At 43.7% G+C, this 25,293-nt stretch overlaps 1 protein-coding gene across 5 annotated transcripts in view; it reads right to left on the bottom strand.

The window, feature by feature from the left end:
• The window catches only part of PEX7 (peroxisomal biogenesis factor 7), a 257,673-nt gene that overhangs the window by 164,355 nt on the left and 68,025 nt on the right, over window positions 1–25,293 (bottom strand). For all 5 annotated transcript variants that reach the window (XR_008891365.1, XM_056566642.1, XM_056566644.1 and 2 more), the window contains one exon: window positions 15,565–15,673. Coding sequence is in view for 4 of the 5 variants with exons in the window: in XM_056566642.1 (XP_056422617.1) it covers window positions 15,565–15,673 (109 nt within the window). In the remaining variant the exon portion in view is untranslated. The remainder of the gene's footprint in view (window positions 1–15,564; window positions 15,674–25,293) is intronic.

Genomic DNA, 25,293 nt, shown 5'->3' with positions numbered 1-25,293 from the left:
GTCACATTCGGGACATCCCTGTGTCCCGAAAGATCTTTTGGCGACACAAGGATGTTCCAGTTACCTTTCTGTGGCCCTGCATTAAAGGGGTAGTCCAGTGATGAAAAACGTTCCCCTCAATACATCGCTATGGCAGAGCCGGAGATTGCCGAAGGCAGCGCTCCAGCTCTGCCATAGAGTTGTATTGAGGGGGCGTGTTGGCCGCCGCTTCGTGCGGTGGTCGACACGCCCCCTTCCCGCGGGCTGTCGGGGCCCCGTACAGGAGATCGCTTGGGGCCCCAGTGGTCGAACCCCCCGAGATCTGCAACTTATCACCTATCCTTAGGAGACCGCTGGACTACTCCTTTAACTTTAAAAACGTAGGGAGGTAGCGCAAGCAAGGATGTCACTGACGCCCATAGCAACAGCACAGCAGAGCAGATCGGAGCAGCGAGCATGGTAAATTACCAGCATGTCATCTTAGGTGCAACGACCACCGCTCCTCAGGTCCCAGGACCTACTGTCCGGAGCACTGAAGTGGGGCAGTACACAGACATCAAAGAATCAACTCGAAATACCTAATTCTCGATGTTGAGAGGGGGAAAAACCTTATAAAACATAGCTTTTAATATAATACTCTAAAATGCACCACACCTTGTGATAAAGAATAAGTGCCCAAATAGTAAAGCAACACAGATAGCAGTTACCACACGTAATGTGGATTTACGATAAAGGAGAAGCATAACTATTGCCAAAGACCACCCAACGCGTTTCTGCCACTACGTGGCTTCCTCAGGGGAAATGTATACAGTATGCAATAGATAGTAATACTGCTATATGACAGAATATCAATAGAGTATAAAACGAAATAGTTTGATTCATAGGGAAACACCCGATACACAGTGTATATCCCTTAATTATTTTAGCTCATCCAATAGGGAAACACCCGATATATAGTGTAAATCCCTATTGCCATAGTGTGGCTTATCATAACAGGAGGTCAGTCATCCTTCAGGGCAACCTGTAAGTAAAGCATAAACATAGAAAAAGATTTCAATGTGCCATCCGTATTCCATAGTTACTGGCCATTCATAGTATCAATATAAATACCTAGAGAAAAGACACATATTCACAGTTTCCAAGTGTTTGCCCGGATACCTATAATGAAGATACAAGGTCCCAATCAATATGGGAGATGCTAGTACCTGCAATACAAGCAGTGCGCATCGCACCAGCTATCATACTCACACTCCTGTAGCCACACGTCCGGTTAGTGGTTCTCAGATGAGCGCACTAAACCCGCGTTGGCGGGGAGCCGTCTGTCTCTGACGGCTGCTTAGCGCTCACTGAGACCATGCCGGCGTCTGTCGTCATATCCTGTTTCCGGCCGGCGCCGCGTCATTACGCAACGCCCTCTCTGACGACTACAGAGGGCGTTGCTGAATCTGACAGCGGCGTCCGTAGTCACGGAAGCAGTGTATATTTAAGGGGCAATTCGCTTGTTTATAAATGAAGATATACTTAAAAGAACCTGACTAAATGTTAGAATGCACAACAGAGGATATAGATATGATACTGTAAGTAGAGCAATAAATAGGTAATGATTATTTTGCATATGATAATAAGGTTTATGAGGAGGGGGGGGGGGAAACAACAAAAATCCCCAAAGACGGGGGTGCAGCATGAGGTACCCATTACTTAGTGAGACAGATACTAGGTCCCTAAAGGTAAGTTACGCTACCACCACTCGTTCTCATTAAGGATAAATGTTTTCCCCACACCTCACATATATGCAACCATACATATAATATAATACATCATATATATAGTGTATGAATATATGAAGGAAATGCTCAGGTAGGAGGGGATATGCTATCAGAGGGTCAGGACCCAAGGAGGACGACCATTTGCACTATGTTAATCTGAATAGACCAGGTTATCTAAAGAAACCAATGGTTTCCTTAAACAGACGGCTCTCCCACCCCCTATTTCTAGGGGGGATGCCCTAATAAATAGTGTTGGGGTGGTTAATGTGGCCCTAAGGAACCTGAACTGACCCTGTTCTAGCTGTAGCCCCTAACCCTAGGCAGAATTGTCGCCCTTAGAAGGGCGGTCCCGCTCTCGTACCTCCTACTTGGCCTAGTCAATATCCCTAGATAATTCAATTTTGGTGATGCTAACTCAAGAGGCTCACTAAGGCCTCCTCTAACTACCTAGCCAAAGTCACCAATAGAGGGGGAGGGGGGTGAGAGAGCAGTATTCATAGGAAGCATGCATAACTGAGTTGGTCGTTCAGGCCTTCTGGGGCCATAGTTCCTAATTCATAAATCCATCTACATTCTTTGCGTAACAACATCTGATCAAAATTTCCTCCTCTTATAGGTGGTTTTACTTTTTCAAGTCCCAAAAATTGGATGTTATATTGACAATCCCTGTGGCATTGGTTCATGTGACGGGCCAGAGAAGTATCACGATCATGTCTAACATCCCCCATATGCTCAAGAATGCGTTTCTTGAATTCACGGAAGGTCTTGCCTATGTATTTTTTAGAACAGGGACATACTGCCATGTAAATAATGCCTTTGGTACTGCAATTTATGAAGTCTGTAATGATGTATTGTTTTCTTGTGGCTTCACATCTAAAATTTTTAGTTTTACATATATAAGGGCAGGCTTTACAATGTCCACACGGATAATTTCCTATGGGTTTGGGGATTCTATCAAGCCAAGTCACATGACCCGATGCCACAGGAGTGAGATGGCTGTGAGTCACCATATCTCCTATATTTCGACCCCTTCTAAAGGTGATTTGGGGGGATTCTGGGATAACATCTCTCAAGTCCGGGTCCATCTGAAGAATCCCCCAATATTTTTTCAAGATCTCGCGCATTTGTGATGCTCCATTATCAAATGTTGCTATTATTCGCATAGTGGGTGTCATAGTGTCACGATTCTTTGGTATAAAAAGTGAATCTCTGGGAGTTTTTAAAGCATATTGATAAGCTGATCGTAAGGCATACTGTGGGTAGCCTCTATTTATAAATCGCCTCCTCAGGTCCTGTGCCTCCCGAACAAAGTCTCCCCTTTCTGAACAATTCCTCCTGAGGCGGAGATACTGCCCCCTCGGGATACCCCTTTTTAGGGGTCCCGGGTGGCAGCTCTCCCACCTCAGGAGTGAATTTGTAGCAGTCGATTTTCTGTATACAGTCGTCCGAAGACTCCCGTCACTGTTTTTTTGAATCAAAATGTCAAGAAACGGTAAAAACGATGAATTACACTCATATGTAAAGAGTAAGCCTATAGTGTTGATATTGAGAGATTTTAAAAACTCCTCAAACTGTTCCATAGTCCCCTGCCACAGTATGAATATATCATCAATGAAGCGAGCCCATAAAAGGGCTCGCTCACTGAATTGTTCCCGAGACTCAACAAAAACTTGGGTGGCCTCCCACCAGCCCAGAGTGAGATTCGCATAGCTGGGGGCACAAGGGCTCCCCATAGCGGTCCCTCTGAGCTGGTGGAAAAAATTGCCATTAAACAAAAAATAATTATGTGTAAGTACAAAATGCAACAATTCGAGAATCAGGTCGTTATGTGCTCTAAACTGATTACCTCTAAATGCCAAAAAGTAGGCTACCGCTCTTAATCCTATCTCATGCGGTATGGATGAGTACAATGCCTCAACGTCAATACTCGTTAATAGGGTATCAGTTTCAACTGTTATCCCTTCTAATTTCTGAAGAAGGTCTGTAGTGTCTCTCGTATATGATGGGAGGGCCTGTACAAATTCTCTAAGGATCTTATCAATGTAGATTCCAACATTTTGAGCAACACCTCCTATCCCTGCCACTATTGGTCGTCCCTTTAGGGGAGAAACCCCTTTGTGGACCTTGGGCAGGGCATAGAAGGTGGGAATGATGGGATTTTTTGGGAGTAGAAATTCATATTCCTGATCGTTTATAAGCTTACTCGACCTTGCTCGAAGCACAATTGACTGAAGCTCTTTTTTATATGGGACAGTCGGATCACCAGGTAAAATTTCATATGTGAATCTATCATTAAGCAATTTATTACACATGTTGACATATTGTGGTCGATCAAGAACCACTATGTTACCCCCTTTGTCTGCTGCTTTGACTATCAGCTCTTCATTTTTTTGGAGCTGTTGTATCGCTCTACGTTCTTCATAAGTAAAGTTAAGTCTAGATGCAGACAAAGAGGGAATTTCCATTGTTCTAATTTCTTTCGTTATCAATTCCAGGAAGACATCTATACAGGAAGCCTCTCCAATAGGTGGGAAGGATTTATTTTGTAATCTACATGTGGTGAAAGGTCCTTCCCCCTGATTCCTAGAGTTATCATCAATTAAGGACGCTAGGTCTCTTACCGCCGGGAGTTCATTCAAGCCAATGCCAAGTTCTTGGCACTGCTTTCTATCTCGGATCTTATGAAACTTATGCCATTTTAATTTTCTTGAAAACAAATGGAGGTCCTTGGTCCAATTAAATCTATCAAAGGCCACTGTAGGTACAAATGAAAGACCACGACCAAGGACCCCCACTTGCGCCTGTGTCAAGATATGTTTGGAAAGATTAATCACCTGTAATACTCCTTCATCCCCATCTATTTGCGGGTTTCTCTGACCCTTGTTGGATAAGGGTCCCTGTAGGGTTCTCTCTGATCCCCCCCTAAAAAAGGAGAGGGGCCAGAGGGCGGTAAGCCAGAAGATGCCGAACCAGATGAATTTTCGTTTGGCCATTCTGAATATGGTTTCCGATTTGTGTCACCCCTACCTCTAGATGGACCCCTTCCGCGTCTCGGGTAATAATTTCCTCGTCCACGTCTGCCTCGTGATCCGGTTCTATCGTTTTCACCAGTTTCGGTATCAGATGAGGAGATGTCCGTTTCTGTATCTCGATAATTCGAGTTCCTAGAAAGGACACTATAGGCCCTGTTCTCTCTAAATTCCTGTAAATCTCTCACAAATTGAATGTGCTTACGTTCTTTTAGCTGATATTGAAAACGTTCTAATGTATTTTTGGTATATGTTTCCTTAGTACTAAACAGACACAGACACAGTACACAGACATACAGCCTTCAGCCATACACTGTATATGGTTGAAGGCTGTATGTCTGTGGGGTCCACTGCCTACCTAATGTGGGGGAACTACAACCTAATGTGGGGGGAACTATACTGCCAACCTAATGTGGGCGAACTACAACCTAATGTGGGGGGAACAATACTGCCAACCTAATGTGGGGGAACTATGCTGACAACCTAATGTGGGGGAACAATGCTGACAACCTAATGTGGGGGAACTATGCTGACAACCTAATGTGGGGGAACTATGCTGACAACCTAATGTGGGGGAACTATGCTGACAACCTAGTGTGGGGGAACTATGCTGAAAACCTAGTGTGGGGGAACAATGGTAAGGTACCATATCACGGTAGAGGGGTAATCTTATACGGCGAGTATATCCCAAACTCTGTATTTTAACTGTAAAACTTGGGGGTCGTCTTATACGCCCAGTCGTCGTATACGCTGAAAAATATGGTACTAATGATGGACAATATAAAACTCAGTGGTTGTCCTGGATTAGTAAAAGTCTATGGGTTGTGTTTGCTAATGATGTGATTTGTAGCCCCAAAAACACATTATGGACAACAGTAGTGCTGTTTATAAGAACAACTACACCCTTTACTATTATCTACATTCTGAGACAGTACTTTTAACTGTACAATATTTCATGTATTTTATGCCTACAATATAACTAATTTTAAAATATCATTACGGCTCCGAAAAATATGGATAAGATGAATATGTCATATATTGGAAGCAAATGTTTTAAATGTCTTATGCATAATGCATGATGCTCATATACAGTGACTGAGGAAATGAACACGGAAGCTGGGTTCAAAAAATTGTATGTTCTCTTCTTTCTGGCACTTTGATTTCCCGGTAGTAAAGTGGGATTCTGCTAGAACAGCACAATGACTCACAGAATCCTTTTCAGGCATCAGGTCCCTGTTATTTATTTCATTTCTTTAATCGCATTTTCCAGATGACCGGAGTTTCTTTGTTAGCTAGACATTGATCAGGTCCTCTACTGCTGAAACACATCCTCTCTGGCTCCTGGCTTATCTTATCAGCTCTGAAATTGCCTGTGACATCAGTCTATGAATGAAAAAAGACCCCTCAAAACTAGCAGTTCATTTTTTAATTACAATAGGTTCAAGAATAAACCGGTATTAACAAACAAATGTCACAAAGGTGGAGAAATCAATTAAGCAATAGGTACAAAGTGCAAAAAAAATAAATAAATAATTGCAGAAAGTTAAACAAATCAGTAAAAGTATATTATACAAACGTTTCTTGTTTTAAAAGTATTTATCTGCAATTAGAAAAAGCCTAGTTATAACACCACTTACAACCAGAAGACAGGTGTGGCGCTGTTTCTGGATAAAAGCAGCTATCTTTTTAGAATCTAAAATAACCCTAGTAACCCCTTAGTGACCAAGAAAATTTCCATTTTTATATTTTCTTCCTTTCCTTCTAAGAGTTATAATTTTTATTTTTACATCTAAACAGCTATATGAGTGGCTTGGTTTTTGTCGGACCAATTGTACACAGTGGCGTAGGGGGGGTCCCGTCTAGGCTGGGGCCCCTTAGCCCCGGCCCCATGAAAGAATTGTGTGCCCAGGCCCGTCTTTAACGCGGGGCAAAAGGGGCAGCTGCCCCGGGCCCTGTAATTCCTGGGGGCCAAAAAGCAGCTTGCCCCTTTTCCCCCTTTTGCTACCTTTTCATGTTCACCGCAGCCGTCACTCATCCCCAGGCAGCCAGTACCGCAATGGCTGTCTGGGAGATGGTCACGTGACGTGATATGCGACGTCACGGGTGGCATCATAGAGAGGAGCGGAGCAAAGAGAGTCTCCCGCTCCTCCTCTCAGTCCCCACACGGCCGCTTCCAGGATCCAGGCCGCAGCAGGATATTATTATATAGTGTGTGTGTGTGTGTGAGTGTGTGTTGGGGGTATTAATTATATAGTGTGCGTGTGTGTGTTGGGGGGGGGGGATTTATTATATAGTGTGTGTGTGTGTGTGTGTGTGTGTTGGGGGTATTTATTATATAGTGTGTGTGGGGGGGGGGATTTATTATATAGTGTGTGTGTGGGGGGTGGGGGGGATTTATTATATAATGTGGGGGTGGGGGGGATTTATTATATAATGTAAGAAGGGAGGAAATTATGCATGTGAGGGGAGGATAATAATGATTATTATAATCCTCCCCTCACATATATGTAACATCTCCCCCTCACATGTATAATCTGATAACCCCCTCCTCACATTGATTATCCCTTCACATATAATCTGAGTATGATATTATATATGTTAGGGGATTATCAATGTGAGGAGGGGATTATCAGATTATACATGTGAGGGGGAGATGTTACATATATGTGAGGGGAGGATTATAATAATCATTATTATCCTCCCCTCACATGTATAATCTGATAATCCCCTCCCCCCATACGTATCCTGTACTGATGCTGAGTTATATCCTGTATTATACTCCAGAGCTGTACTCACTATTCTGCTGGTGAGGTCACTGTGTACATACATTACTGATCCTGTACTGATCCTGAGTTATATCCTGTATTATACTCCAGAGCTGTACTCACTATTCTGCTGGTGGGGTCACTGTGGATATACATTACATTACTTATCCAGTACTGATCCTGAGTTATATCCTGTATTATACTCCAGAGCTGTACTCACTATTCTGCTGGTGGGGTCACTGTGGATATACATTACATTACTTATCCTGTACTGATCCTGAGTTATATCCTGTATTATACTCCAGAGCTGTACTCACTATTCTGCTGGTGAGGTCACTGTGTACATACATTACATTACTTATCCGGTACTGATCCTGAGTTATATCCTGTATTATACTCCAGAGCCGCCATTCATATAACAGAACCTGAGGAGCCTCACAACAGTCGAATGTAAAAGTTTCCTTAGGAGACTAGGTGAGTGACCTGCTGCTTCCACCATAAGTAATGTAAAGTGAGACTTCATTTATCGCAATAGTTAGATTTTGCACAATGGGTGCCACACATTGTATAAGATGTCACTATTGCGATGATTGTAGGGTCACTTGACATTACTTATGTACTGAGTTATATCCTGTATTATACTCCAGAGCTGTACTCACTATTCTGCAGGTGAGGTCACTGTGTACATACATTACATTACTGATCCCGAGTGTGTGTGGGATGGAGGTGGGGGACAGGGGGGCCCAAAAAAAATTGCTTGCCCAGGGTCCAATCAAAATTAAAGACGGCCCTGTGTGTGCCGCTGGCGCTGCACTGCGCTGCCGCTCGTGGGCCCCTTACCGAGAATTGTGTGCCGCTTCGCTGCTGCTCGGGGGCAAAAACAAATGTAAGAATTACCTACAGATGCTCTTCATAAGTCCATAGAAAATGCCTATGGCAGTACATATCAGTATGGGCGGAGTAATTTGTGATGGGTGGGGTATATTGGCATGGGCGTGACATACCTTGTGGGGGAGGAGCTTAGGGGCCTCCTCAAAAAATTTATTGTTACCCCACTGATTGTACATCCTTCCTTTTACTGTAAAATATACTACAAAACCAAAAGAAGTATTACTTTACTTTCAAACACATTAACTTAATTATTTAGGTCAGTCCAATAACAACTACCTTGCAGACACAGGAAATTTTTCCGTTTTCGTTTTTTCCTCTTCGCCTTCTAAGGGTATGTTCACACTGCGGAAAATACTTCAGCGATAGGACCGCGGGGCACTTCGCCGTCACCATTGATGGCTATGCAGTACTCGCAGAATGCCGCACAAAGAATGAACATAGTCCACCGCTGAAATTCCGCAGTGTGAACAGGTCTCGCGGTAGACCCATTCACACTGATGGTACTGTTCACTGAGCGGAATTCAACTCACGGAAGAGCCATAACTCTTTTCTTTTTCCATCTACAAACCCATATGAGGGCTTGTTTTTTGCGTGACTAATTAAACTTTGTAATGACACATTTTGACATTTTACCATCAAATCTACAATGCAACCAAAAATGTATTATTTATGGTGGTGAAACTCGCTATTTTTTCTGACATGTTCTCTTTATACGGGGCTGTATGAGGGTTCATTTTTGCGCAGTAATCTGTAGTCATTGGTATGATTGCGTATGTGTGATTTTTTTATTACTTTTATTTTCTGGTGTGTGATATAGCCTGAAAATCAGCAATTTTAGACTTTAGTATTGTCTACATTTACATCATTCGCCATACAGAATCATTAATAAGGAGATTTTTTAGACTTACCGTAAAATCTCTTTCTCGAAGGATCCATTGGGGGACACAGACTCTGGGTATATGCTGCTGTCTCTAGGAGGTTGACACTATGGTAACCAAAAAGTCGGCTCCTCCCAGCAGGATATACCCGCCTCCAGGCCACTGAGCAATTCAGTTTAGTCTCAGAGCAATAGGAGGAGACCGACAGATCAAAGGAAAAAAATCATGAACTGTCCGAGAACCCGAAGAACAATAACCAAACACTCCCTCGGACAAATAACCGAAAAGGAAACCCCAGAAAAGGGGCGGGAGCTGTGTCCCCCAATGGATCCTTCGAGAAAGAGATTTTACGGTAAGTGGGACTCCGACCTGGTACGAGGTTCAGGGGAGCCAGAGTGGCGACCAAGGGAACGTCCACTAGGAGAGTGACGCGTGTGGCCTGAAGCAGTGGTCGGGCGAGACCTGCGAGAGGAACGCCCATGCCTACCAGTAGACTCCTGGGAAGAGTCAGAGGAGGCACCCCTATTACGCTTATGCGAAGTGTAAGGTGAAGGGGAACGGGACCTTCTAGAGGGCCGGTGAAGGTTAGCCCTCTCCAAGGCAGTCACCACAGAACGGGAGACCTGTGCCAAGTCTGATATAGACTGGGAGAGGGAGGAAACCCAGGCTGGAGGGGCGGCAGAACCCACTGGGTCTGAAGGGGCACCTGGGTTAGAAATAGCAGGGGGGTCTGGGGGAGCAGTGGAGCAGGCAGGACAAGTGGGTTCAGCAGAACCTGACATTTTTGCAGAGCAGCTACTACAAGCGTAATGGGTAACTAATATACCCGGAATCTGCTTGGAGGGAGGAACAGTTCTGGGCACGGACATAGTTAAGAAAATGAACAGTCTCACCCAGAGTCTGTGTCCCGAGGCAGCTGCTGTGAGGAAAACTCTGCACCGTGCTGAGGGAGAGTGAAAAAAACGCCAGCCAATAGGAGGAAGAGGCCGGGTCAGGGCCAGGAGCTCTGTGATTGGCCCCTGCACGGCCCCAACGCGCGCACAGCACTGATTGGTGGCCCTTTTCGCGCTGCCGAGGCGCTTATGCCGCCAGATGGGCGGGGCTAATGTCCGCCGGGCCGAAAAGATATACTGCGGGACTCTTGTAATGGCGCCCGCTCCGACCCCCGAGCGCACACGCCGCCTGTAGCGAGTCCTGTGCGCCCGGGAACAGAGCGGGCGAAGTGCCGTCAGCAGCCGCAGCTGCTGAAGTGAAAGTAAAAGGCGTAAGCCGCCCGCAGCCTGTGGCATGTACAGAAGCACACACACCTAATAATAAAGTGCCCGTATATACAAAAACACTGAATCAAGCTCCACTGCCCCCCATATAATAAAAAATTACTCCCCCTGCAGGGAATAGTATCCCCCGGCCAGTCCAGCCCCTGTAGGATAGGGCCAGAAAAAAACAGAGGGTCTCCAGCTGTTGCAAGACCTAGGGAGAAAAAGATACTCACCTATGCTGAAGAACTTACCTAAAGAAGTCTTTAGACTGTAGTCTTCAGTCAGCATTTTCACCTGCGGCAAGCCAAGCTCATAGCGAAGCGAACAGGGAGGTAGGGGGACCCGGACCCATGAGGTACAACCCCAAGCGCTGACCGTTGGCGAGAGGGGGTTAACAGTACATCCAAGATGCCTGCCACCTCTCGCAATGGGGAAACAGTGAACATTGCGTTACTGAGTCCCCACCTGAAAACAGAAATAAAAAGGAATAAAGAACTAATACATTCCCTAAACCTAATAAAATAAAAAATATGAGACTTGGTCTGGAGAAAACCAGACTATGTCCACCTCCTTAAGACACTAAGCAAAAACTGAATTGCTCAGTGGCCTGGAGGCGGGTATATCCTGCTGGGAGGAGCCGACTTTTTGGTTACCATAGTGTCAACCTCCTAGAGACAGCAGCATATACCCAGAGTCTGTGTCCCCCAATGGAGCCGATAGAGAAATAATATTTTAATAGATTGTACATTTCCACACGCAGCAATATCAAGTATGTTGATTTATTTTTCTTTTTTTTTTATGGGAAAGAGAGGAATTGTATTTTATATTGAGGAGAGATTTATTCACTTTTACTAAAACATTTTTTTTTTAAACACTTTTTTTTGTCCCCACAGGGGACTATTTATTGCAATCTTCGGATTGCCAATACTGATCAGTGCTATACATGGACATTGTTATCTGTGATCTGTAATCACAGATAACACAGATCTGTGATCTCCTTCTCTGGTCTGCTAGAAGGCAGACCAGAGAAGAAGATTGCTGGAGCTGGCCGGGAACTGGTAGGTAGTGCTCCAGTGACCATTCTTACTAATCGGACCACCGCGATTTCCGATCACTCCACAACATACTTCAGATGCCGTGATTACGGCATCTGAAGGGTTATTGGCAGGCATCAGCGTGATCACAGATGTCTGCCATTACCAGCAAGTCCCTGGCTGCTGATCATTTATGTCCAGTAGTAACATGAACAGCAAAAAGATATCCTGAAAATAATGAGGAATCGAAACAGGGTTCACAATGTTAAAGTGAAGTACGCGGGGTAAATGTCGGCATACTAGCAAAAACGTATAATGACCTATACTGCTACGTTCCTGTCATATTGGGTTAAATGGAGTAAACATAGTCCATAGTTACTATGCTCTTTTATTTTGAGGTATTCACAAATGCAGCTTCCTCATAATATCAGCCTGCTAAGCGGTCAGGCTTTAGGATGCCAAAGCTGGGTTGCTGGGAACTAGACCCTCACCTGGAAGGACCAAGGGCTAAGGCAGGTGGCTTGCTTTGGCTATGTGTGGAAATAAGTGTCCAGAGGCCTAATTGTACCTGGTGGGTTGACCAGTGTGGATCAAGTGGAAATGGCTTAAAGGGGAAATAGTATGTAGGAGAAGCTGGAGGGTTGATTTTTGGTTTGTGAAGCTTTATTTTATTAGGTTCATCTAATTATGGGAGCCAGTTGTGCTGTTTGTTACCCTAAGCTTTTGCTCTAGAAAGTTCCACCATGTTCATATTATAGTGCAACCTAATGAATATTATATTACAAAGAAAGTTGTGTAGTTCTTTTCAGTCTGATCACAGAGCTCTCTGCTGACACTTCTGTCCATGTCAGACACTGTCCAGAGCAGGAGAGGTTTGCAATGGGGATTCGCTCCTGCTCTGGATAGCTCCTGACATGGACAGAGGTGTCAGCAGAGAGCACTGTGGTCAGACTGGAAAGAACTACTCAACTTTCTCTGGAACATTCAACAGCTGATAAGTATTGGAATGGTTAAGATTTTGAAATAAAAGTCATTTACAAATCTGTTTAACTTTCTGGCACCAGTTGATTTAAAACATTTTGTTTTTCACCGGAGTTCCCCTTTGCTTACTATATCATGTCTGACCTGTGATGGACCTCTATATAGCTTTACAGAGTGGTACAGGGAAACTATGAATACTGTTTTCATCATGGCGGGAAGAGACAAAAATATAAAATAATCTTGGTGTTAACAAAACAAAACATCTAACACAAAGCAAGCACCAAGTCCCATTTATAAAAAGCAAACTATATTTCTCTACAAAATCACTGAAGCATTATTGTTGCCTTAAACAAAAGTAACAATTATCTATTAATTACAATATGCTGGGACTGTGTCACAGTGGTTTGTACCTTAGAAAGCCATAAAGATCAGTAACCTAGAAACGGACAAGTTAAATTAGGGATTACATCCAATTAGTCCCCAAGCACTACAAAGAGATCTTGTCTGGATGGCAGCACGCCTGCTCCATGTGTGTTCATGCGATACATTGTCAGTTCTACGGAAAGTACCACATTATCATCCAGTCTTGTTTATTATTAGCCACGCCATCGAGATAAAAGCACAGTTCATGGTGGGGACCTTTTCACCAGTTTCTGTGTCTATGGTGAGAAGAGCGCTCTTATGCTTAATTAAATTAAGGGCCATTGACATAATACATTCAATGTTCTGCTCCTTTATAGATGAGGAAAATAGAGTAGCAGAACTATCAATCTAAGCTGTCCATTAGTGTATTATGTAAACACTGTGCCCAGCAACAATATGGTACTGTGCTACTTTAATATAAACATTTAATTTAAATGAACGGACCTGATGGATGCAAGATTACTAAATATTCTAGATTATCGACAAGTGGAAAAGAACCTAATCTCCCCTTGTAAAAGCTCAATATGAAATGTTAACACAAAATAAGTGAGTTTAAAGGGGTAGTCCAGTGGTGAAAAACTTATCCCCTATCCTAAGGATAGGGGATAAGTTTGAGATCGCGGGGGGTCCGACCGCTGGGGCCCCCTGCGATCTCTCTGTACGGGGCCCCGGCTCTCCGCTGAGATAGCGGGTGTCGACCCCCGCACGAGGCGGCGGCCAACACGCCCCCTCAATACATCTCAATGGCAGAGCCGGAGATTGCCGAAGGCAGCGCTTCGGCTCTGCCATAGAGTTGTATTGAGGGGGCGTGTCGGCCGCCGCCTCGTGCGGAGGTCGACACGCCCCCTTCCAGCGGGCTGTCGGGGCTCCGTACAGGAGATCGCGGGGGGCCCCAGGGGTCGGACCCCCCGCGATCTGCAACTTATCCCCTATCCTTAGGATAGGGGATAAGTTGCTCACCACTGAATCACCACTGGACTACTCCTTTAATAAATGCATATGTATATACTAGGGATCGACCGATTATCGGTTTGGCCAATATTATCGTCCGATATTCACGATTTTGGACATTATCGGCATCGGAAATTACCTTGCCGATAATTCGATAATGCCCCACCCCCCGCACCGCCACCAGCGCCTGGGCCAGAGACAGCCGCTGTCAATCAGTTTTCTGTTTTATTTGTGCTTAATAAAGCTCAAGAGCACATTTTCTCCCATCTCATACACAGACTTTGGACCGAAGCCCAAACACAGGAAGTGCAGCCTGGAGTGCTGAGGGGGGGTGTCCAGTCTCATCCAATCATAGCTCCTCTCACACTTAACTGCCATATGCTGTTGGTCGGACACACACCCCTCAGCACTCCAGGCTGCACGTTCTGTGTTTGGGCTTTGGTCCAAAGTCTGTGTATGAGATGGGGAAAATGTGCTCTTGAGCTTTTTTTAAGCACAAATAAAACATAGAAAACTTCATTATTTTTAAACAAAGTATATTAGAAATATTTTTTATTTACCATAAGGAGTGCAAAAGCAAAACGTAGTTTTAATAAGATGGCCATTTAAGGACACAGTCCATTTTTTTTTTCTGAAGTTTCATTTTTCCCTCTGCAAACTTCTTAAAATCATAACTCTTTCATATTTCCATCCACAGATCAATATGAGAGCGCAACCAATTGTACTTTGTAATGACATCACTCATTTTACCATAAAATGTATGGCGCAACCAAAAAATACTATTTGTGTGGGGAAAACCCCAATTTTCTTTTCAGTCCTCCTAACCCCTAGTGCCATATCCTTTTCAGGTTACACTTTTCAGATGATCCTATTTATTTTTCACTTTATACATAATAACGCTTCCTTCAGATTAGCAATAAAAGACCAACAAATATTAAATGAACACACAAACACTAAAATTATTATCTTGTTAAAAACCAGAGCAAGTCATATAGTACATATTTAACAGTCAGCAAATTGACACAAGAGTGTGTTGTACGGAATGAAAATATCTTCATTTAAAACTATAAGACCACCACCTGGTGGACACATGAATTCATACACAGCGATGGGAAAGGACAATCGTTTATAAGCAGAAAGAACCTAAATTTCATAGCCATGCATCAATGTGTTTTACTCCATACAAAATTAACAAAACAGAAAGCAGTGAAATGTAAACAAACAGAAACATTCAATTGTCTACATTGCAGCATAGTAGTATAAGGGTGCATTCACACCACGTATGCGAAATCCGGCATCCGCATCTGGCTTGGAAATTTGAAAACCAAGGGGGCTCTCGTAGCATACCATGGTATTTAGTCTGGCCACAAAACTGGATACGGGGCAAAAATTAGCTGACCAGAGTCAATATCGCATTTAAATGAATGAGATTCGGCGCCAGTCCGGCTGGGATACATGAGCACCCGGTTTTAAAATTTCCCAACCGACAGCCAGATCTTGCAAACATGGTGTAAATGCAACTCTTACAAAATAAGTATAAAAAGTACATTGAATGTAAACACGAAACACAGTGTAAACCTAGCTTTACTGATGCAGACCTCAGCTTACCTGAGGCAGATGCAAAACAGCCTGCTATATGAGGTGACCAGATTGTGCTGTACACAATATTTTCATGACCTATGAAGGTGCACAAAGACTTCCCAATGGAAGGATCCCACTACAAGCAAAAAAAAAAAATACTGACATGAAAATATGCAAAGCTTATTATAAAGGATACAAATGATAACAGAAAAATTGAAATAAAAAAAAAATGCAGAGCGAGAAGTTTAAATTTTTTTAAACCATTTCAATACTGGATGTTGTGTCATTTTACTGAGAGGAGGGAAATAAAACCAATTCAGTCAGTCAGACTAACACTGTGATGGGGAAAAACATCATCTGTGACGGGGGAGAACATCATCTGTGATGGGAAGAACATCATCTGTGACGGGGGAGAACATCATCTTTGATGGGAAGAACATCATCTGTGACGGGGGGGAGAAGATCAATTGTGATGGGGGAGAACATCATCTGTGACGAGGGAGAACATCATCGGTGATGGGGAAGAACATTAAAAGGAATCAGATAGATAAATGGTAACTAAGGCTGATCTGAGAGGACCAAAACATCACCTGACAACCTGTCCTCAGGGGCACAAAGTCTGACAGGGCAAATATACCTACCTCCTGGGCATTCTAGGAAGGGGGGGGGGGGGATTACCTAATTACTTTTTTTTTTTTTTTTGGGGGGGGGATAACCACCCTAATAGGGACATTTTGAGTGTGCGTGTGTGTATGGGGAGGTGTGGTTAGCTACCTACTGGGGGCATCCACCTAATCAAAGGGGGGGGGGTCTCCCACTTTCCTGCCCCCACCCAATTTTCACATACCTACTCACTCTTATTATACAGGACAGCATTATTTAGAAAGGCATGTTAGGATGTTATGAGTGGAGAAATGGTGGGGAATGTGCTGGAAAAGTGCAAGCCTAACATGTTTGTCTGGCAGACTCTGCAAAGACAAGTCATGGTAGGAAGAAATCATCATGGCAATCTGGGCCAGAAACAGAAGAAAAGGGAAAAAAACAACTCCAAGTATATGTTTTCTGTGAGTTACTAGATATACAGTGGGGCAAAAAAGTATTTAGTCACCAATTGTGCACGTTCTCCCACTTAAAAAGATGAGAGAGGCCTGTAATTTTCATCATAGGTATACCTCAACTATGAGAGACATAATGAGAAAAAAAATCCATAAAATCACATTGTCTGATTTTTAAAGAATTTATTTTCAAATTATGGTGGAATGTACGTATTTGGTCACCTACAAACAAGCAAGATTTCTGGCTGTCACGGACCTGTAACTTTTTCTTTAAGAGTCTCCCCTGTCCTCCACTCGTTACCTGTATTAATGGCACCTGTTTGAATCAACTCTGGGAGCAATTATTAGAATATGGAAGACATACAAGACCACTGATAATCTCCCTCGATCTGGGGCTCCACGCAAGATCTCACCCCGTGGTGTCAAAATGATCACAAGGCGGTGAGCAAAAATCCCAGAACCACACGGGTGGGACCTAGTGAATGACCTGCAGAGAGCTGGGATCAAAGTAACAAAGGCTACCATCAGTAACACACTACGCCACCAGGGACTCAAATCATGCAGTGCCAGACGTGTCCCCCTGCTTAAAGGGTTACTCCGCTACCCAGCCACCGGAACATTTAGTTCCGAACACTGTGTGCGGGCTTCAGTGTTCACGCCCGCCCCGTCGTGATGTCACGCCCTATCGTTTGATGTCACGTCCCGCCCCATCAATGCAAGTCTATGGGAGGGGGTGTGACGGCAGTAGAGCCCCCTTCCCTTAGACTTTCATTGAGGGGGCAGGCCGTGACGTCATCAGGCAGCGGGTGTGAACAAGGAAGCCCCCACACAGCGTTCGGAACTCATTGTTCCGGTCCTGGGGAGCCGAGTAACCATTTAATCCAGTATCCATGTTCGGGCCCATCTGAGGTTTGCTAGAGAACATTTGGATGATCCAGAAGAGGATTGGAAGAATGTCATATGGTCAGATTTCAAGATTCTGGAGTGGCCTAGCCAGTCTCCAGATCTCAACCCCATAGAAAACCTTTGGCAGGAGTTGAAAGTCTGTGTTGCTCAGCGCCAGCCCCAAAACATCACTGCTCTAGAAGAGATCTGCATGGAGGAATGGGCCAAAATACCAGCAACAGTGTGTGAAAACCTTGTAAAGACTTAAAGAAAATGTTTGACCTCTGTCATTGCCAACAAAGGGTATATAACAAAGTATTGAGATGAACTCTTGTTATTAACCAAATACTTATTTTCCACCATAATTTGCAAAAAAAATTCTTTAAAAATCAGACAATGTGAATTTTATGTATTTTTTTTTCTCATTATGTCTCTCATAGTTGAGGTATACCTATGATAAAAATTACAGGCCTCTCTCATCTTTTTAATTGCACAATTGGTGACTGACTAAATACTTTTTTGCCCCACTGTAACTATATGGTAATAACTTACATGGTCTGCAGAGGGTTTATAGATCACCACTTTATGGTAAGAAAATTGGTCTGTGTATGTTATTTATTACTAACAGTATTAGCCAGTCACTATGTGGTGGTAATTGTAGCGGTCTTTGTGCGGTAATATTATTTGTCCCTTTTATAGTGGTATTATTCTCGATATTGGGCTGTGAATACTGTAGTGGTTTTTATTAAATAACAATATGATTGTAATATTTTGTTACTGCAGTAGTAATTTTTTGATCCTGGTGTGAAGGTATTATATTATTTTTTAAACTTCTATCTTTGAAAAATCCTGCATATGCCACTGGCTAGGGAGGTTGGCCACCAATTCTTATTTTTATTATTGTTACAATTATGTCTAATATCCCTCTCCCTTTTTCCACACATCGAGAATAGGAGTACTCTTTTTATTAGGAGTTTTGTATTAGGATTGTTGGCTTTGTGTTTACATATTTTTATGTTATAAGTAAAAGTTAAGTTGTAAGTATATCTCAGCCTTATTGGTATTCTTCAGATTGGTTACACTGCCCCTGGTGTAAGCAGAAATGCATACAATGTATGCATTGCCAATCTTACATTCTCATGCCAGGCTGGGGTGGCACAATATATGGCCTTGCATAGGTGTTGGCCACCCACACTACACCACTACGCCAAAGAAACACTAATAAGAACATACGTTTACAATGCTCCTTTACCAATGAGCTGTGAGCAGCCACAGAAGTGATTGAACATGACTGTTCAAAGAACCTTACAGATCACTACATTAGCCTAAATTTCCATGTCAGGGCGTAAAAAGATTAGAAACGAATATCGTGCAGTATATGTATACTTAGTCAATATTATATTTGGTGCCTGAAGACATCTAAGTGTCAAGAAGCACTATCACTATAAAAGGGCAAATGTGTCATAATGTGAGAACCTGTTAATCATACATTTCATTCATCTCCAGTAATCCCAATCTGTAAGCCTTAGCCATGCTGAACTTCATCTTTACACTTTAATGGAAGTGCACGATCACTTTTATAGACATTATTTACATAGCACATTTTTAGCATGTACAAATTCTTTGTCCCAGATGTGGACAAAATTGTTGGTACCCTTACGTTAAAGACAGAAAAACCCACAATGCTCCCCAAAAGAACTTGAAACTGACAAAAATAATAATGAATACAAAATCCCTGATTTTGGACATCTGCCAGGCCAACAGGAGTCAAAAGTCTGTGCAAGAGATGGGGGGGGGGGGGGGGGGGGGATATGTGCTCTGGACAAGTAGGGAGACACCAAGTGGCAGCTTTTTTTAAACACAAATAAAACAGAAAACTAATTTTTTTTTTTTAAACAAAGTACATTAGAAAGATTTTTTATTAACCCAATAGCAAATGCAATAGCAAAAATAAGTTTTAAAGGGGTATTCCTGCTTTATACATCTTAAAGGATAGGGGATAAGTTGTATAATCGCAGGGGTCCCGCTGCTGGGGACCCTCGCGATCTTGGTGCAGCCCCTGGCATTCTGTGCCGGGTGCTGACTCCGAGACAGGGACGTCACAGCCACACACCCTCCCATAGACATAAATGGGGGAGGCATGGTGTGACGTCACTAGAGGGCGTGGCGTGACGTCACTAGGGGGGCATGGTGTGACATCACGTCCCCGTCTCAGAGGCAGCGCCCGGCACAGAATGCCGGGGGCTGCACCAAGAGCACGGGGGTCCACAGCGGTGGGACCCCTGCGATCATACATTTTTTTTTATTATTATTAGATTTCCAAGAAGTTGTACATTCTTCATAAAATTACACTTCCATTTTCTTCACTTATTGTCAATATTACAAAATTTTCAAACCCCCCCCCCCCCATATACTTCTCAAATCTGGTTCCAGTGCCCTGTCCGACCCACAACACCCGCATCTATTCTTATCACTAATTTCAATATTCCCTCCTCTCTCCTCCCCCACTCGTTGGGTGAAAAGAAATGAAAAGAGCACCATATATCTATACAAAAAATAACTAATATTAATAATTTATGAATAAATAAATAAAAAATTTTTTTTATAATCTACGACTCTCTACTAACCCCAATCTCTCTTTCTCCGTCATACCTTTAACCCCTTAAGGACCAAGCTCATTTTGGCCTTAAAGACCAGAGCGTTTTTTGCACATCTGACCACTGTCACTTTAAACATTAATAACTCTGGAATGCTTTTAGTTATCATTCTGATTCCGAGAATGTTTTTTCATGACATATTCTACTTTAACATAGTAGTAAAGTTTTTTGGTAACTTGCATCCTTTCTTGGTGAAAAATCCCAAAATTTTATGAAAAAATTGAAAATGTTGCATTTTTCTAACTTTGAAGCTTTCTGCTTACAAGGAAAATGGATATTCCAAATAAAAAAAAATTTTATTCACATATACAATATGTCTACTTTATGTTTGCATCATAAAATTGATGAGTTTTTACTTTTGGAAGACATCAGATTGCTTCAAAGTTCAGCAGCAATTTTCCAATTTTTCACAAAATGTTCAAACTCGATATTTTTCAGGGACCAGTTCAGGTTTGTTGTGGATTTAAAGGGTCTTCATATTAGAAATACCCCATAAATGACCCCATTATAAAAACTACACCCCCCAAAGTATTCAAAATTACATTCAGTCAGTGTTTTAACCCTTTAGGTGTTTCACAGGAATAGCAGCAAAGTGAAGGAGAGAATTCAAAATCTTCATTTTTTACACTCGCATGTTCTTGTAGACCCAATTTTTTTATTTTTGCAAGTGGTAAAAGGAGAACATTTTTACTTGTATTTGTAGCCCAATTTCTCTCGAGTAAGCACATACCTCATATGTCTATGTAAAGTATTCGGCGGGCGCAGTAGAGGGCTCAGAAGGGAAGGAGCGACAAGGGGATTTTGGAGAGAACATTTTTCTGAAATGGTTTTTGGGGGGCATGTCACCTTTAGGAAGCCCCTAGGGTGTCAAAACAGCAAAAAAAAAAAAAAAAAAAAACACATGGCATACCATTTTGGAAACTAGACCCCTTGGGGAATGTAACATGGGATAAAGTGAGCCTTAATACCCCACAGGTGTTTCATGACTTTTGCAAATGTAAAAAAATTAAATAAATTTGACCTAAAATGCTTGTTTTCCCAAAAAGTTTACATTTTTAGAAAGGGTAATAGCAGAAAATACCCCCCAAAATTTGAAGCCCAATTTCTCCCGATTCAGAAAACACCCTATATGGGGGTGAAAAGTGCTCTGCTGGCGCACTACAGGTCTCAGAAGAGGAGTAGTCACATTTGGCTTTTTGGAAGCAAATTTTGCTCTGGGGGCATGCTGCATTTAGGAAGCCCCTATGGTGCCAGGACAGCAAAAAAAAAAAAAAAAAACACATGGCATACCATTTTGGAAACTAGACCCCTCGGGGAACGTAACAAGGGGTTAAGTGAACCTTTATACCCCACAAGTGTTTCACGACTTTTGCATATGTAAAAAAAATAATAATTTTACCTAAAATGCTTGTTTTGCCAAAAATGTTACATTTTTAAAAAGGGTAAAAGCAGAGAATTCCCCCCAAAATTTGAAGCCCAATTTCTCCCGAGAACGGCGATACCCCATATGTGACCCTAAACTGTTGCCTTGAAATATGACAGGGCTCCAAAGTGAGAGCGCCATGCCCATTTGAGGCCTAAATTAGGGACTTGCATAGGGGTGGACATAGGGGTATTCTACACCAGTGATTCCCAAACAGGGTGCCTCCAGCTGTTGTAAAACTCCCAGCATGCCTGGACAGTCAGTGGCTGTCTGGTAATACTGGGAGTAGTTGTTTTGCAACAGCTGGAGGCTCCGTTTAGGAAACAGTGGCGTACCAGACGTTTTTCATTTTTATTGGGGAGGGGGGCTGTGCAGGGGAATGTGTATACGTAGTGTTTTTTACTTTTTATTTTATTTTGTGTTAGTGTAGTGTAGTGTAGTGTAGTGTTTTTAGGCTACAGTCGCATGGGCAGGGGTTCACAGTAGTTTCTCGCTGGCAGCCGGATACTTACTGTAAACCTCCGCCCATGTGAGTGTACCCTGTACGTTCACATTGGGTGGGAACATCCAGCTGTTGCAAAACTACAACTCCCAGCATGCACTGACAGACTGTACATGCTGAGTTTTAGTTTTGCAACAGCTGTAGGCACACTGGTTATGTATCACTGAGTTTGTGACCTAACTCAGTGTTTCACAACCTCCAGCTGTTGCAAAACTACAACTCCCAGCATGTACGGTGCATGCTGGGAGTTGTAGTTTGCAACAGCTGGAGGCACACCGGTCGTGAAACACTGAGTTAGGTAAAAAAACTGAGTTACACAACCAGTGTGCCTTCAGCTGTTGCAAAACTACAACTCTAAGCAGTCACTGACAGCCAACGGGCATGCTGGGAGTTTTAGTTATGCAACCAGCAAATGCACCACTACAACTCCCAGCATGCACTTTAGCTGTTTGTGCAAGCTGGGAGATGTAGTTATACAACAGCTGAAGGTACACTTTTCCATAGAAAAAATGTGCCTCCAGCTGTTGCAAAACTATAAGTCCCAGCATGCCCATAAGGGAATGCTGGGAGTTGTGGTGGTCTGCCTCCTGCTGTTGCATAACTACAGCTCCCAGCATGCCCTTTTTGCATGCTGGGAGCTGTCGCTAAGCAACAGCAGGAGGCTGTCACTCAGCTCCAACTGCTGCTCCCCAGGTCAGTCCCTCGCCGCCGCCGCTCCTGGGGCCCCGATCCCGGAAGAGGGGCGGAGTGGGTTGCGGGAGTGACACCCGCAGCAGGTGCCCTTATTGTTCGGCCGGTAAACCGGCCGACGAATCAGGGCGATCGTGAGGTGGCACCAGTGCCACCTCACCCCTGCTGGCTCACTGGAGACCCGATTGACCCGGAATCCACCGCAGATCGCTGGGCTTAATTGCCCAGCGATCTGCGGCCATCGCCGACATGGGGGGACATAATGACCCCCCTGGACGATATGCCGTGATGCCTGCTGAACGATTTCAGCAGGCATTCGGCTCCGGTCCCCAACCGGCTAGCGGTGGGGACCAGATTTCCCACGGGCGTATGGATACGCTCTGTGTTCTTAAGGACTCGGAATGCAGGGCGTATCCATACGCCCTGTGTCCTGAAGAGGTTAATACACTTATCCCAAATTGCATGGCATTTTGACAAACATTCGGTCTTGGCTGCCCGACAAAACTCAAAATTCATCATGTTACATACTGTAGCATTGAATTCATCAATGTTTGGGATTTCTTTGGACATCCAATTTCTTGCTACCAATAGTCTGGTTACAAATTGCACTTTCCCTCTTAAAATCTTATTCATCCTTCTTCATTCCGCCCTTCCAATTTACCTCCTTCCTCCAACTCTAGCCCTCCCTCCGTCATCCTTATCACCTTCAACCAAAATTCCTTAAGCATCGGACAGTCGTAATACATATGGAAAAAAAACTTCCTTTGCCCTCGCATCTTGGGCACTTACCGTATTTTTTGCCATATAAAAACTGGGGGGAAAAGTTGGTGCGTCTTATACGGCGAATACACACCAATCGGGTCGGTCCCTGCGGCCATCAACGGCCGGGACCCGCAGCAAATACAGGACATCACCGATCGCGGTGATGCCCTGTATTAACCCTTCAGACACGGCGATCAAAGCTGACCGCCGCGTCTGAAGTGAAAGTAGGACTGTTCGGGACCGCCGCGGTGAAATCGCGGCGTCCCGAACAGCTTACAGGACACCGGGAGGGATCTTACCTGCCTCCTCGGTGTCTGCTCCGTGCCGGGATCCCCTGCATGGCGGCGCTCACCTTCAACGTCATCACGTCGTCGTGCACGCCATCCCGTCATCCAATAGGAGCGGCGTGCGTAGCGACGTGATGATGGCGACGGAGAGCGTGGATCCCGGGAAGAAGACGTCCGAAGTGTCAGGGACACCCCAGGGACGCGGCGACAGTGATGGAGCGATATCCAGGGCAGCGGTGACGGGTCCGGAGCGGCGGGGAAACGCGAGTACTACCTCCTATCCAGTGGTCTTCAACCTGCGGACCTCCAAGATGTTGCAAAACTACAACTCCCAGCATGGCCGGACAGCCGTTGGCTGTCCGGGCATGCTGGGAGTTGTAGTTTTGCAACATCCCGAGGTCCGCAGGTTGAAGTTCACTGTTGGGTGCAGAATCTTTTTTTTTCTAGATTTTGCACCTTTAAAATTGGGTGAGTCTTATATGAAGTTGCGTCCTATAGGGCGAAAAATACTGTATATCTTTTAGATTTGTCTATTTTTCCCAGAAGTTGTGGCGTATAAAATAACCTATGTGTTATAAAAAATTGTGTAATCCTATGTGAACTATTTTTAATGGTGTTCAAATTCTATTCACAAATCCCCCTCCATTCCTTCTCTGTTACTTGTCCTAAATGCTTTTCCCATTCCTTTATACTGAAGCGCCTCACTCCCTGATTTTAACATCCCCCATTATTTTATACATCTTAGAAAGAAAAAAAATTCTGTACCTTCCCTAAAAACCTTCTTATTCAAACACTCGTGAATTCTTAACTCCTCTTTCTTATCTATTCTTTTCACTGCCTCCCTTAAAGGGGTTATCCACCATAAGGTGACTTTAGTACGTACCTGGCAGGCAGTAATGGACATGCTTAGGAAGGATCGGCGCTTGTCTTGGGGCTAAATGGCTATGTTGTGAGATTACCATAACACTGTGGCTAGCTTTTTGTGAACTGGTATTTCCTGTTTGACGTTTCTTTTTTTGACTGCAAATCCCACAATTCCATTTCCTCTCTCCCACACATCAGCCACTCCACCCATTGAAACATAAATGAGCTGCATCCATTCAAAAGACCTGTGGGTTTCAATCAGGGTGCCTACAGCTGTTGCATTAGTTGCAAATTGATCTCTCTCCCACCAAGCGATCGCTCCACCCATTGAAGCAGACAGGCTCCCTGTCATCAGCTGACTAGTGAGTCAGGTCTCGGCCGCATTGCAGCCTGGGAAAAATCTGAGCCAACAGTCATTTTGTATGCTGGTAAAAATAAATATTGGAGTGAAAATCACAGAAGAATTGTGAGAAAACCATCACACACAGGTACAAACACTATATGATGAACTACACTAACTTTACAGCCCCTGTAGCATAGTCAAATAAAAAAAATTCCTGGAATACCCCTTTAGCTGTGCATATCTAAACAACTACATCATATTATTAGGAATTTTATATTGTGCACTCAG

Source organism: Hyla sarda, chromosome 3, assembly GCF_029499605.1.
Source record: "Hyla sarda isolate aHylSar1 chromosome 3, aHylSar1.hap1, whole genome shotgun sequence".
NCBI lineage: Eukaryota > Metazoa > Chordata > Amphibia > Anura > Hylidae > Hyla > Hyla sarda.
This window is presented reverse-complemented; position numbering and strand designations above follow the sequence as displayed.